The 13,627-nt window shown below is 37.4% G+C and overlaps 2 protein-coding genes across 4 annotated transcripts in view; one reads left to right on the top strand and one right to left on the bottom strand.

Moving 5' to 3' along the window:
- The window catches only part of Atg13 (Autophagy-related 13), a 361,003-nt gene that overhangs the window by 36,488 nt on the left and 310,888 nt on the right, over positions 1-13,627 (bottom strand). The gene's annotated exons all lie outside the window — the stretch shown is intronic.
- The window catches only part of LOC145981335 (uncharacterized), a 235,457-nt gene continuing 228,438 nt past the window's right edge, over positions 6,609-13,627 (top strand). For all 3 annotated transcript variants that reach the window (XM_083114550.1, XM_083114551.1, XM_083114549.1), the window contains exon 1: positions 6,609-6,850. In XM_083114550.1, the coding sequence (XP_082970676.1) occupies positions 6,802-6,850 (49 nt within the window). In that variant the 5' untranslated portion in view covers positions 6,609-6,801. The remainder of the gene's footprint in view (positions 6,851-13,627) is intronic.

Here is a 13,627-nt window from a genome sequence, read left to right as displayed (position 1 = left end):
CAGATCTAATCGGTTTGCGTTCATCCGATAATTTAACTTGTTTGGAAGTGGAAGCTTCCGTTTCTGGATTATCGATTTTCCTTTTCAATGTTCCTTGTTCGATCGATGGTTTGCAAATTTTGAGGTGTTTACTTAAATTTGCAATGCTGATCATCTTTCCACATCGAGCACAAGACTTAGAAGATAACAAACAATTAATTCTCGAGCCTGTTTCGCTACATCTTGCCCTGTGCTTGCTAATATTAGTTTTAGATATTAATTTTTCGCAAGTAACACATTCAGTTTTATCATTTTTTCGATTGAAACTGGTGGTGGATGCCATTATGCTTTCTCCAAAAAATCACAGAAATCAAAAAGTGTCTAGCGATACAATTTTCAGGTATGTTATTTTATATAGAATTTCTTGGAGTGATTACAAAACTCAAAAATTCAATCTACTGTAAATAGAATTTCGGGTATGTTATTTATATATAATTTCTTGTGTGCGAATACAAAAACTCAAGAATTCAATCTACTGTAAATACAATTTTCAGGTATGTTATTTTATATAGAATTTCTTGAGGTGATTACAAAACTCAAAAAAAATCAATCTACTGCGAATATAATTTTCAGGTATGTTATTTTATATAGAATTTTCTCAGGGGCGAATACAAAACTCAAAAATCCAAGACAGTTCAGTTTTAACGTGTTCATATTTGAAAAAAATGCAAAAATACGCCTTGGAGATTTCAACCAATCCACTTTACTAGATTGGCGAAACTCTTAACTATTGTTATTTGGAACCTTTAACCTTTTTTTGGTGACGTAGAGTACGCGTAGAGAGGTTGGGTTTAGTGTGTCGATCGAGTCTCGGTGTCCTCTGTCCTCCCATACCAAAATAAACACGTCACAATACAGAAATAATAAGAAGCGTGTGTGTGTGTGTGTGGCAGAGAGATCACATCGTTCCGAGAGGTTTACAAAAGTCACGATATATAAACATTTGACCGGGACTTGGAAAATTACGATAAGATGCGTTCATCCTTCAAGAATGAGAGAGTGCATTATTTACTCATCACGCTGAACGTGGAGACAAAATAGGAGTTTTTGAGGTTTTGAGGTTTTGGTGAGCTCCAAATAATCAAAATGAGTTTTTGATGTTTTGGTGCTGTTTTCTACGCTGTGAAACATCGTCAGCGCAATAAATAAGGCACGGAACGTGGAGAGAAAATAAGTTTTTGAGTTTTGGCGAGCTCCACCGAGCCCCACCGAGCCTCACTTCCGGTTTTCTGAACTCTCAAGCAAAGTTGCCAACTCCTTGCTGTTTTAGGTTAGGTTAGACCAAAAACCTTGGTGATTTTTTCGAATAAGCGGTTGGCAACACTGCGAGCCCCACCGAGCCCCAAAAGAAGGCGTTGAACCGGCTTGATTGGACTACTAGTTATCTTGGAAACGGTGAGACTTAGGAAAAATCTGTTTGCGGATTCGTCATGTACGCCTATATGTAAGTAAAATATGAATAGAACCTATTCTCGGAAATCCAAAATAGCGACCGGAAGTGGGGTTATCTTGGAAACAGCAAGACTTAGAAAAAATCTTTTTGCGGATTCGTCATGTACGCCTATATGTAAGTAAAATATGAATAGAACCTATTCTCGGAAATCCAAAATAGCGACCGGAAGTGGGGTTATCTTGGAAACAGCAAGACTTAGAAAAAATCTGTTTGCGGATTCGTCATGTACGCCTATATGTAAGTAAAATATGAATAGAACCTATTCTCGGAAATCCAAAAAGGCGACCGGAAGTGGGGTTATCTTGGAAGCGGTAAAACTTAGAAAAAATCTGTTTGCAGATTCATCATGTACATCTATACGTAAGAAAAAGTATGAATATAACCTATGCTTGTGTGTGCTCGTACCAAGTATGAGTGGGAAAAAAAAAAAAAATAGGAAATTTTACAAAAACATCGCTAAACGCTAAAACATCGACAAAAATTTGTCAAAATATATCAAAAACTGATTTTCAATTGATAAAAAAGAAGCTACAAAAACACTCGTACCAAGTATGACTTTGAAACGCTCAATATACACTACTCTTCCCGCTCTTTCCTTGCATTGGCGCCCTCTCCTCCCTTGTTGCCTCTTCAGGGGAGCGGAACGGCCTCCCTCTTCGCTTCTGTCGGGTGCAGAAAAAAAATGTCCTAGGCAATATCTACTCGACGGGAACGGTGTTCATTAACGTATTTAACAATGTTGTCATTTTATTGAAACAACTTTTTAATTCTTTACATTTTGCTGTTACCTGCGGTAACACCGGCTACATGCACACCACGCCTCTGGATATTCCATACTATCATTATAAATGAACCACCCAGTATATTGAGAGGGACAAATATAACAATATATACAATATGACCATTGTATATTTTTAATGCATTTTTTAAATTCTTGTAGTTTTAGGTTATGTTTGCTAAATATTTTGAAATGCTCTCTTGTCCAATATTGTGGTTTTGGATACCTTGAAATATGTAACCTTGTAAACATGTAACATGTAATACTGCTGTATTAAGGCTGAGAAGCTGTTCTCGGCAGTTTAAAAACACTTTTAAATAAATAAAATGGCCACACGTGCTGACGCACTCAACAATTTTAATTAAATAATTAAATAAATCAATCAATCATACATACATACATATACAAACACACATACGTATTTAGGGCATTCCCAATGGCGTAGTGATAGTGTCGTCGCCTTGTAATGCGCCAGTGGAGGCACATAGTGGTTTGGATCCCACTTTATTTATTTATTTATTTATTCCTTGTTTGGATGGCGAAGTTAAGGCACAAGCCTTTTCTTCCACTTAACCATCTCTACTTTACATTTTATAAATTAATTCTTATAGCTAACTGTTTGTGAAATATATAAAAACTAAAAACATTAAGATACAAAAAAAACAAAAAAAACGCATAAAAAAGATAAACAAAAAATACATACACACTAAGAAAAGTGAAAAAATACACGTAAAACATAAACACACACACAACAAACGTACTCAAATTAAATAAAAAGTCTGTGGGTGTTGGTCCTACAAGTTTACACGAAGGTTTAATTTTATTTCCCTATTTTCAGTACTCATAAGTTGACTCCAGAAGATGATTTCTTAATTTTGATTTGAATTGGCCGAGGGAAGTAGAGTTTCTTATGTCATTGGGGAGGTCGTTCCACGCTCTGGTAGCAGTCAGTGACCGTTAAGGAATTTCCATAAAACGTTGTCTTGCGGGAGGGGATGGCCAGCAGAGACTTGACTCTCGAACGGGTGGCAACGGTGTGTGCTGTGCTTAGGGTTGAAATCGAGGTCGTCCCGATTAGCCTTACAGTGCACAAAATGGACTTAAATCAGCAAGTCAATGAGTCAAACACCCACACACATATTATGTGTGTATACAGGATGTAACCGCACATCAGCAGTAGCGTACGCAGGATTTCATCAAGGGGTGTTTGTTTCTAAAGCTTTCTCCAAATTCACATTACCATTGTTTTATTATTATTATACTTTACTTAAATAATAATAATAATTAATAATACTTATAATTTATTAATTAGTTGAATTACTACTAATAACACTACTAATACCACTACTACTATTAAGTAATAGAGATCTACATAAATATAGTATTTAGGAAAGCAATAGAATTCAATTTTGACAAATTCTAGGACCATTTCTTTGTTTCTTTGTTACGAAATAATTGCCTACTCAACGAGGTGAGACATTTTAAGTGTGAAGAAAATCCATAAAAATAAGAAAACATATTAAAATAAATTGACATAATCAAATTATGGAACTCGTCCAAGGAGCTGCGGTGGTCTGGTCGGTTTGATCCACGCGGGAGGTCAGGGTTTGAATCCCGGAATTGGTTGCAATTTTTCAGCTCTTGCACCCTCATAAATGTCCCCGATAATTCATATCTGGATTGTCTCGCTGTTCATACCAACAAAACATTTTACGATAGTTTAGCTTATTGTCGTTTGAATTCAGAAATCCAAACGTGCCGGTGTAAACAAGGTGGAATGGTGGCTGTGTATTCTCTTCCGCCTAGCTTTTGTCTATACATTACCCGCTTACAGCGAACCAAGAACTTTCTTCAGTTAATACTCATTGATCACACACGAAAAAGTTCATGTTCATTAAACTTCTTTTCTCTTTTAAATCATAGGTGCCCTCATATTTTATTTTCAAGAATTCGTGTTTATTTTCAAGGCATTCACTCTGAAAGACGCGTGTGTTTGGAATGCTGTGCTTTTCTCCATGCTGCATTGGATTATTATTATTATTATTAGTAGTAGTAGTAGTAGTAGTAGTAATAGTAGTAGTGTTGTCGCAGATCTTTGACTGTGATAAATTGGCCAATTTTAAATTTTTCCATAGCATTTTTCATAATATTTCAAAAGCTCAAGAGGGGGTTAAACCCTGTAACCCCCCTTGCGTACGCCACTGTACATCAGTGGTTCCCAAAGTGTGCGCCGTGGCTGGTTTACAGGGGCGCCGCGAAATGTTCCAATACGTTCACTGAAATGACAATTATTCAAAATATGTGCTTATTTAATACTTTTTACACATAAAACGTTTCTGAATTTGAAATATGTGTTTCTTTTTTAACTTAAGGCAAGCATCCTAACCACACTATCTGAGCGTTGCAAGTGTTAGATGGAGCTACAATCTGACTTGGGGTGCCGCGGAAAAATCTTGTAACACTAAAGGCACCGTGAAACGAAAAGGTTTGTGAAACCCTGCCGCACATCATTAATTAATTAATTGAAAGTTGCTCTATAACGTAAAAAACAATCAAAATCCCCCTCTGTGAAACGTAATGTGAAAATTAATATGACATATTAATGAAATTGTAATCGAAGAAATATAGCATTAATCAAAGGGTTCTTATTCTAACGGTGAAAGCGGCCCCGGCGCCCACCCAGCGTCGAATAACATGGGTACCTGGGGGAAACCCTGGGGGGTAAAGGCGGTCAGGGGCGTGATGCTGATCACATCACCCCCACTCACGACCGGATCAAGAAAGTGTGGGGCGTTACCCCCACACCCCCTATACGCCTTCATGGCGTGGTGCTATGCACAGGGGAACACTTTACCTTTTTTTTACCTTATTTTTGATAAGTGTCAAACAAGCGTTCTTGATCAATAGCAAGAATGCACACAGTATTTTGCCAAATTGATTTATTGATTCGGTTTATTTTACTTCTCTGTTGTTTTGCCAAATGATCTACAAGCACAATGTACGTAATTATGCAACCAGCAAGTAGGGGTCGAGGTGGACTCCAGACTACTTTTTCTTAGTGTAGGGTAGGTAGTAAAAAATATACACTTTACAATTTCTAGAACATCTTATTTCATTTCTTAAGATTTATCTTGCAAATCGATGGTGTTGTTGAATTCTCACGTATATATATTTCCATAAGTGTAAAAATCCAGCGTAAAGGAAAGTACAGAGAAGTCACGAAGCTCGATTCATACATAAATCCCCCTTATTCAGTCCCTGCATTGGGACCAAAACTGGCGTCTGCTGTTGCGTATTCACGTTATTCGTAAGTTAACGTTGATCAAGATTTCGATTTCGGATGGCGGAACATTCCAATGCCAAGTAAATCCAGCAGCAACGAATTCTGGAAATTTCACCCGGATTACCGCAACAGTTCTTGGAAGAAATATTTTTAGAGCATCCGATCTAGATTAATTATATGTAACAGCAATGGAGGCGATTGGGTTCCAAAACTGGGGGCAAGGTGGGGAAGGGGGGAAGGCTATTGGAGGACTGGCAGTGGCGTGCCCAATGGGGGTTGGTGGGGATCATAACCCATCCCTTTGACCTAGGAAAAGATGATAAAATGAGGGCTGACAGCAGAAAAAGTGTACATAACCCGTCCCTTTCGAAAATCCTTGGCACGCCACTGGGCACTGGACCCATGGGCGTAACTTGGGACTTAACTTGGGGGGGGGGGGGTGCAGGTACGAACGTGAGTCTTACATTTTGGGGGACAGAGTCGAAAAGTTTTTCATCCCATAAAAATAGTGTCCAGGATTTGCTAAATAACTGTTACATTTGTGAAATCATATATATATATTATTATTTATTACTTAGCTCCTGAGGTCTTTAGATATTAACAAAAGTATCCTTAACTTGTAGCTAAATTTTAACAAACATGAAAATTTTGGGGGGCAAGTGCCCCCCCTTGCCCCGCCAAGTCACGCCTATGACTGTACCTACAGTTTAGAGTGAAATCCGAACCGCTATGTGTCTGCATCGGGTATCGAATCCGGGAATGTATCTGTCAATGCTACTCAGCAGTGACATAGGAAAAACACGCAAAACCTGTCAAACTGCGCTCCACCAGAGATGATGGGTAATCTGCCACCGATTACATAAGTGCAGGCAACAGCGACACAACAGAGACTTGGCGTTTGTATCTTTCGTGCCATTGAACCATTCCTCGTTGACCCAACTGAAAACATACAAGACACCCTGGTTGCGGCGCTCGGTGCGACATCTAGGATAGCGGCGTCAACTCTTCCGTTTGGAGCCAGTCAACCGCTCGCGTTCGCCTGTGAGTGAGTGCGTGTGCGTTACTCGTTCGGGAACTACTCTTAGCACGCGGCGAGGCGGCAATCTACAAATAGGCAATCGCGTTTGCGAAGTGATTCCCGTGGATTCGTTTTTTCCGTTTCTTACGCCGAAGTCGAGTGAAATGAATATCGTTGTATAAACTAAAGTGAACTATTTATATTGTGGTCCTTGTGAAACTTCCATCGCCATGGAAAAAATAATTTTCTTATCGATTCTAATGTCAATTTGCTGCCAAGGTAAGAAACGAACTCCTATAGTTAGAGCCCGGAAGCTTGGCAAAATGCCTTCTTGTCCTGCTGCATTTGTTGATAATTTTTTTCCTGATATAGCTACATTTTTATGTTCTTTTTAATGCTTTAGAACAGTGGTTCCCAAAGTGTGCGCCTCGGATCCCTGGGTACAGGGGTGCCGCGAAATGTTCCAATATTTTCATTGAAATTATATGATTGTTCCAAATATGTGCTTATGGTACTTTTTACACATCAAATGTTTGTGAATTTGATATAGGCCTATGTGTTTATTTTTAAACTTCAGGCAAACAACCTAACCTCACTCACGGAGCGTTGCAAGTGTTAGATAAGCCTACATTCTGACTTGGGAGCTACGGAAAATCTTGAAACACCGAGGGCGCCGTGAACCGAAAAAGTTTGGGAACCCCTGCTTCAGAAGCTTTTTTTATTTTGCCTATTTTGTACCCTACTACCTATTTTTAATTTTTATGCCATTTTTTGCCATTTTCAATGAAATTTTAGATTTTTTTAAAAAACATTGCATGTATATATATATATATATATATATATATATATATATATATATATATATATATATATATATATAACAGTTGGGCTGAAAAGTTCGTAGGCTAACATAGTAAAAAAATTTTTTTGACAAAATTCGATTTTATTATTCAATATAGTTGCCTTCGAGGGCGATACAACGATTATAGCGGTCATACAATTTTTCGTTGCCATTTTTATAGTACGATTTCTCTTTAGCCTCAAAATAGGCCTCAGTTTCGGCGATTACCTCTTCATCAGTGCTAAATTTCTTTCCAGCGAGCATTCTTTTAAGGTCTGCAAACAGGAAAAAGTCACTGGGGGCCAGATCTGGAGAATATGGTGGATGGGGAAGCAATTTTATTACGGTTGAATATCGCTAAACATTGCTCCGAATCATCAAAACGTTGTTGCTTTTGATCGATTGTGAGCACGCGCGGCACCCATTTTGCACACAGCTTTCGCATGTTCAAATATTCATGCACAATATGTCCAACACGTTCCTTTGATATTTTTAAAGCTATCTCGATCAACTTCACTTTACGATCATTTAAAATTATTTTGTGGACTTTTTTGATGTTTTCGTCGGTAACAGCCTCTTTGGGGCGTCCACTGCGTGCATCGTCTTCGATGCTCATTTCGCCTCGTTTAAATTTAGCAAACCACTTCTCAACGGTTGATTTTCCTGGTGCAGAGTCCGAATAATGTTTATCAAGCCAAGGCTTGGCTTCAACAGTATTTTGTTTCGCCAAAAAGCAATGCTTTATTAACACACGAAATTTTTTTTATCCATTTTTTCACAATAACAAAAGCTGCTTCACTCACAATGCTATATCTCACGAACTAATTATCCGGCAGCTGTGAAATTTATACACGTATCTTTTGAAGGTTAGTACTAAGTAAAAATCACATGGATTTAATTCTAGTAACGCCATCTATGAGTCAGCCTACGAACTTTTCAGCCCAACTGTTATATATATATATATCAAAAACGTTATTTATTAATGCATTATGCAATTGTCCAAGACAATTGCAAAGTTGAAAAGAAAAGGAGTGAAACTCCTATGGAATAGCATCATGAAAGTCTTGAGGAATCGATACAGGAGCTGACTGAAGTGCCAGAAAAAAAATGTTAGCTGTTGCAGAAAAATTCAAATATGTAATGATTGGAACTGGAAAAATTGGCCCAAGAAATTTTCCTAGTGGGGATCGAATCGAAGATGTCGAGGACACCCCCTCCCCTCAAAAATATTCTGATACAGACCAGTGGCATATGCATGAGTTTGTCAAAGAGGGGTTCATTTTTAAAATTATTGCATTATCGGTATTTTAAATTATATTATTATTATTATTATTACTACTACTAGTAGTAGCAGCAGCAGTAGCAGTTTTAGTTTAGTTATTAGTTTATTTTAGCATCCAATAAGTGTATTATATGAATAATATAGTATTTGTTACAACGAAGATTACATAATAGTTACTTCGAACATTAGTAGGAGCAGCAGCAGAAAAAGCTGTAGTATAAGAAGCTTTGAAACGTGTGAAAGTTACAAATTAACAGAGTTTCAGTGTTGCAAATTATGAAAGTTTCGTACCAAATTCGATATCTCAAGATCATTTTTAAACAATGATGCAAAATCAGATGAAATAAAGTGCTTCGTTTATAAATTGCCATAAATTGAAAAAAAGTAGATGGAAATTTCCAGGGGGGTTGACCGACCGGTTCGACAGCCCCCCCCCCCCCGCTGCCGACGCCCATGAATCCATCTACAACAGCTATACGTATACTGCAATTCCTTCTGTCGATGTAGAGGGATCATTTTCTGTTAATGAAAAACTATCTATGAATGTCGAAAACTTTAAAAACACTAATAGTTATGTCCAATCAAGGCAACAAAGGCAAGTAAATATATAATTTCCATATAGATTTTAATTTTTTGAATGAAATTATAGAATAAGTGACTTGGAATTTGCCACTTTTCTACTTATGCCTATTTCTTGCTTTTTGGTGCATATTTTCTACATCAGAAATGCCTTTTTGCAGATTTTAAACAAAATGAATGCCTGAACTTCCGGTCTCTATAACCTGTGCACATACAATGACTTTATATAAGATTTTTTTGTTACTAAAAGGTGGTACTTTAAACATAGTAACATGGAACAATATCTAATGCTATTTTGTGACAATATACATTTTCCTCTGCGTCGTGCCGTCTTGGTGATCGTTAAATTACGTCGAGCGGTTCTGAGTTCGTGTTCTGGGCTGGGCACTTGCGGTTTTTCTTTGTTTCACTTGTGTTTGTTTGTTTGTTTCACTTGTGTTTTATTCTTTGCGAGTGCCACTTCGCCAATTTCATCCTCATGATTACGAGTAGTCAAAAGTAAGAGAGACGTTTATTTTGCTTTGCTTTTCCGCCACTTTTGGCTAATCGCGAAGATGAGGATTAGTGAGGAATTTGATGAAGGTACACTCACAAAGAACACCCATTCCCAGACCGGGATTCGAACCCGGAATCTCTAGCATCGTAGCACGCTGTGCTCATCATTCCGCCACGGAGTCCGGCCAGTGTTGTCACAATATGAGGGCACAATTTCCCTTTTTGGACCAATTTTTCCCTTCACCTAAGCAAATTATATAATAATAATAATTAGTAGTAGTATTAGTACCAGCATTATTAGTGGTGGTGGTGGAAGCAGTAGTAGTACGTAGTTAACTATTCCGTTCAATTCGTTATTCCTTTGAATAAAAAATATTTATAAAAAAAATCACATTTCGGTTTCCTCACTTACTGACCAGATGTCCCAGGTTTGAATCCTGGTCAGGAATCCATTTAATCGTTAATTCTCATCTTTACTATTTATCCAAAGATGCATAAAAGCAACGTACAATAATCTTAAAGGAGCAGAAACAAGTACGAATAGCAAAATAAATAAATAACATAAAAATGTGGATATGAAATTCAAAATTAACATAAACTGTAATAATGTAGTCAGATGACCTTAAAAGTTCCCTGCAATTGTGGTATTTTTCATCGAAATTAACTTTTCCCTTTGGGTTAAAATTTCGGTCCGAATTTCCATGCAAAGGGAAATTTCCCTTCATGTAGGAACACTGAGGCCGGCTGACAGAAACGCAACATGTATAAACATCGAAACAGGTAGGGCGTCAGGGGTGGGTGGGCGGGGCTGGGTAGCGTAGAAGTTCCTCTGCTCACCCGTTTGCCCACCCGAACACATTTAAGAAGTACTAACGTTTACACTTTGGAAATATGTGCGTTTCAATACATTAACATTTTCCTGCCTTAACTTTATGCATATTTTTCCTATGAATACTGTCGATACTAGAAATTTTCATAATCCACAACAAGCTTCGCAGTCATTTGGTGAAACATTACTATAGTATTTAAAGTAGAAAATTCGATCATGTATACGCGAAGTTAATTTTTTGTTTTTATTTATCTTCGTTTTTGGAAAGCGCAATTGAATTATCAGATAACCTCTTCATCCTCTCCTAGCCGGTTCTCGTGGCGGAGTGGTTAGCACATCGTGCTACGACGCCAGGGGTACCGGGTTCGAATCCCGGCCTGGGCGTGGATGTTTGCGAGTGTCCATTCATTAATTTCATCATGTCATCACTCATCCCCATCTTCGCAAATTAGCCAAAAGTGGCACAAGAAGCGAAGTCAAATAAAGCAAATCAATCAAGCAAAAGCATCCCATATCCCTCCATGCGTTGTTTTGGCTTCTAGTTATGTAATTCCCTATGTATTTTTTTATTTATTATTATCTAAAAAAGAAATAACTCACTTGTGCTAGTTTAACATAACAGAACATGTTTCCATTTTACGAAGAGGATATTGATTTCGTTTTATGGACAGAAATATTTGAGAATTTTAAAGAAAATTATATATACTTCGAAAAAGTGAAACGATGTGGAAATGAAATGACTACATAACGTTTTGATATGCATTGAACCAGCCTTGATATATCCACATCCCCTCAATACAACCCCCCTCCCCCAACACCTCCCAAAATTTCCTTAACATCTCCCAAAATTTTTCACAAGGTCCCACATTTGTGATCATTTTGGCTCTCAATATAGATTTACACGCCGTAAACACGAACTTACACCTTCCAAATCAAAAATTCTGGATAACCTCTGTCTAAGCTGCGAACAAAGAGAACAATCACAGAATAGCTGCGTTGATCAACGTTATGAATTTCTTCTGTCCAAATCGCTTTCTACAGAATGTAAACTGTATGTTACTTCAGAAATCCAATAACAACTTAATAAATGATCGCTTGTGTATAGTGTTGCCCACGAGACGAGACTTTGGCCTGTCTCGTCTCGTGGAAATGCTGTCTCGTCTCGAAAATATTCGTTTGTCTCGGGACACATGATCAATCTCGTCTCGTCTCGAATTTTTAAAAGCCTGTCCCCTCTCGTCCCGTGGACAACACTACTTGTGTAGCATCCTTATTTTTTTATTAGCATTTTCGGTGACACTTTTCTCAAAACGTACGTTTTTAGTTCATAAAAATTTCATACAGAATGAACAAAGGGTTTTGTTGTTAAGGGTCTCACCGATGGCGTTATGATAACGTTGTCGCCTTGTAATTAGTGGGGTCCTGGTTTGGATACCCATTGTAGGCACATAGTGGTTCGGATCCCACTTCAGGGTGCGAAATCCTAAAAGGAGGGGGGACGAGGAGATTTCCTCCCACCAAAGATTTCCGGCGGGAGAGTATTTGTTACAACAAGCAAAAGATAAGCAATTACTTTCAATTTCAAATATACTTTACTAAGAATAATATCGAAAACACACAGAAAGTAGTGTGGTTGCGAGTGTTGAATGCTTTCATTAACAAATCTACAATACGCACAATAAAAGTAAAGCAAGAATGCAAAACAGTATTAACTATAAAGTATGATTGATTTATATTAACATAAAGCAAAAACTTAATAAAAACGTCTACATAATAAAACCACTTCATCTATTCATAATTTATTAACATTTTTACCCAGAGGTAAAGGAATTAGTTTGCTACTTTATGATATCTGATATATATAAAAGAAACACATTAATTTCTTTATGTAATTAGTAATAATATATTTTTAATTTAGTAATTTATTTTTAATTGTAATAACATTATAAATATGTATATCGTGTAATTTATATTGTATATTAAGATCTTTCTCCCCCCACCAGTCTTCAATGATTTCGCACCCTGCTGTAGGTCTGTCTAGTTCACTGTGCGTGGAAACAAAACTCATACGAGTTTTAAAACTTCTCTAATAAAACAAAATAAATAGGATGACTTGAAATTCACGCCTCTACAAATGCAAACATTGCATGTTCGAAAGACTTTGGTTTATTTTACTTCGATTTTCTGTCACTTTTGATATGATTAGTCTACTTGATCAAAAAATTGATTTAAAACAAGCTTTGACACTCTGACTTGTTGAAATGAACCTTCAGGAACATATAATTCCGTATCCGATAACAGATGGCGCTAACACACATTAATAGACCCACACTTTCACGACTGATATCACTGAAGATATGATTCTACACACTGCCTCGAGAATCTGTGGAGAAAGGCCGCGCATAACGGTAGATATTGGAAGAAAGCGAGTGGGCGTAGCAAAGTGGGCGCTCCTGCAAACGGCTGGTAGCTGCAGCCGTGTTTTCCCCTCCATGCACTCACTTCGCCTCTTACGCTTTCATTAGAGGACTTGTTCTTCTTCACTTGCTCCATACAACCCCGGGACAGAGCGTAACGTACGTAGAGATCTGTTCCGCTTGACTGTGTTTAATGATATTTATTTATAATTACCAAAAATTATCACCGGAAATATTTCGTGAACAACAATAAATATTGAAAAACTGTTTTCGCAGATATAAAGGTAATAGAGGGGCTCATGAAATTAGTGGACACAATACGTTGAACTACGTAAGGAAGTACTATTTTCAACACAAACTTAGTTCTTTTTAATGGAAACCCCATTTTATTTTCAGCTCATTTGAAAGTACGGAAAAAAATCATTAAGAATGGTGTTCGTTACATTGTAATACGTCAAGTAATTGTAACCTGAAGTTGACGCTTGAAACAAACATTCTCACAAGTTGATTCGTGTGTCGTAACATACATTTCACCCTTTTGACGCCATTCGTGTATCGTAACAAACATGTTACTCTTCTACAAACTATGCGTTGTGCTTAGGAAAGTTGTTAC

The sequence above is a fragment of the Lepisma saccharinum genome, chromosome 29 (assembly GCF_977018435.1).
Source record: "Lepisma saccharinum chromosome 29, izLepSacc3.1, whole genome shotgun sequence".
NCBI lineage: Eukaryota > Metazoa > Arthropoda > Insecta > Zygentoma > Lepismatidae > Lepisma > Lepisma saccharinum.
The sequence above is the reverse complement of the archived record's forward strand: the minus strand, read 5'-3'. Positions and strand labels throughout refer to the sequence as shown.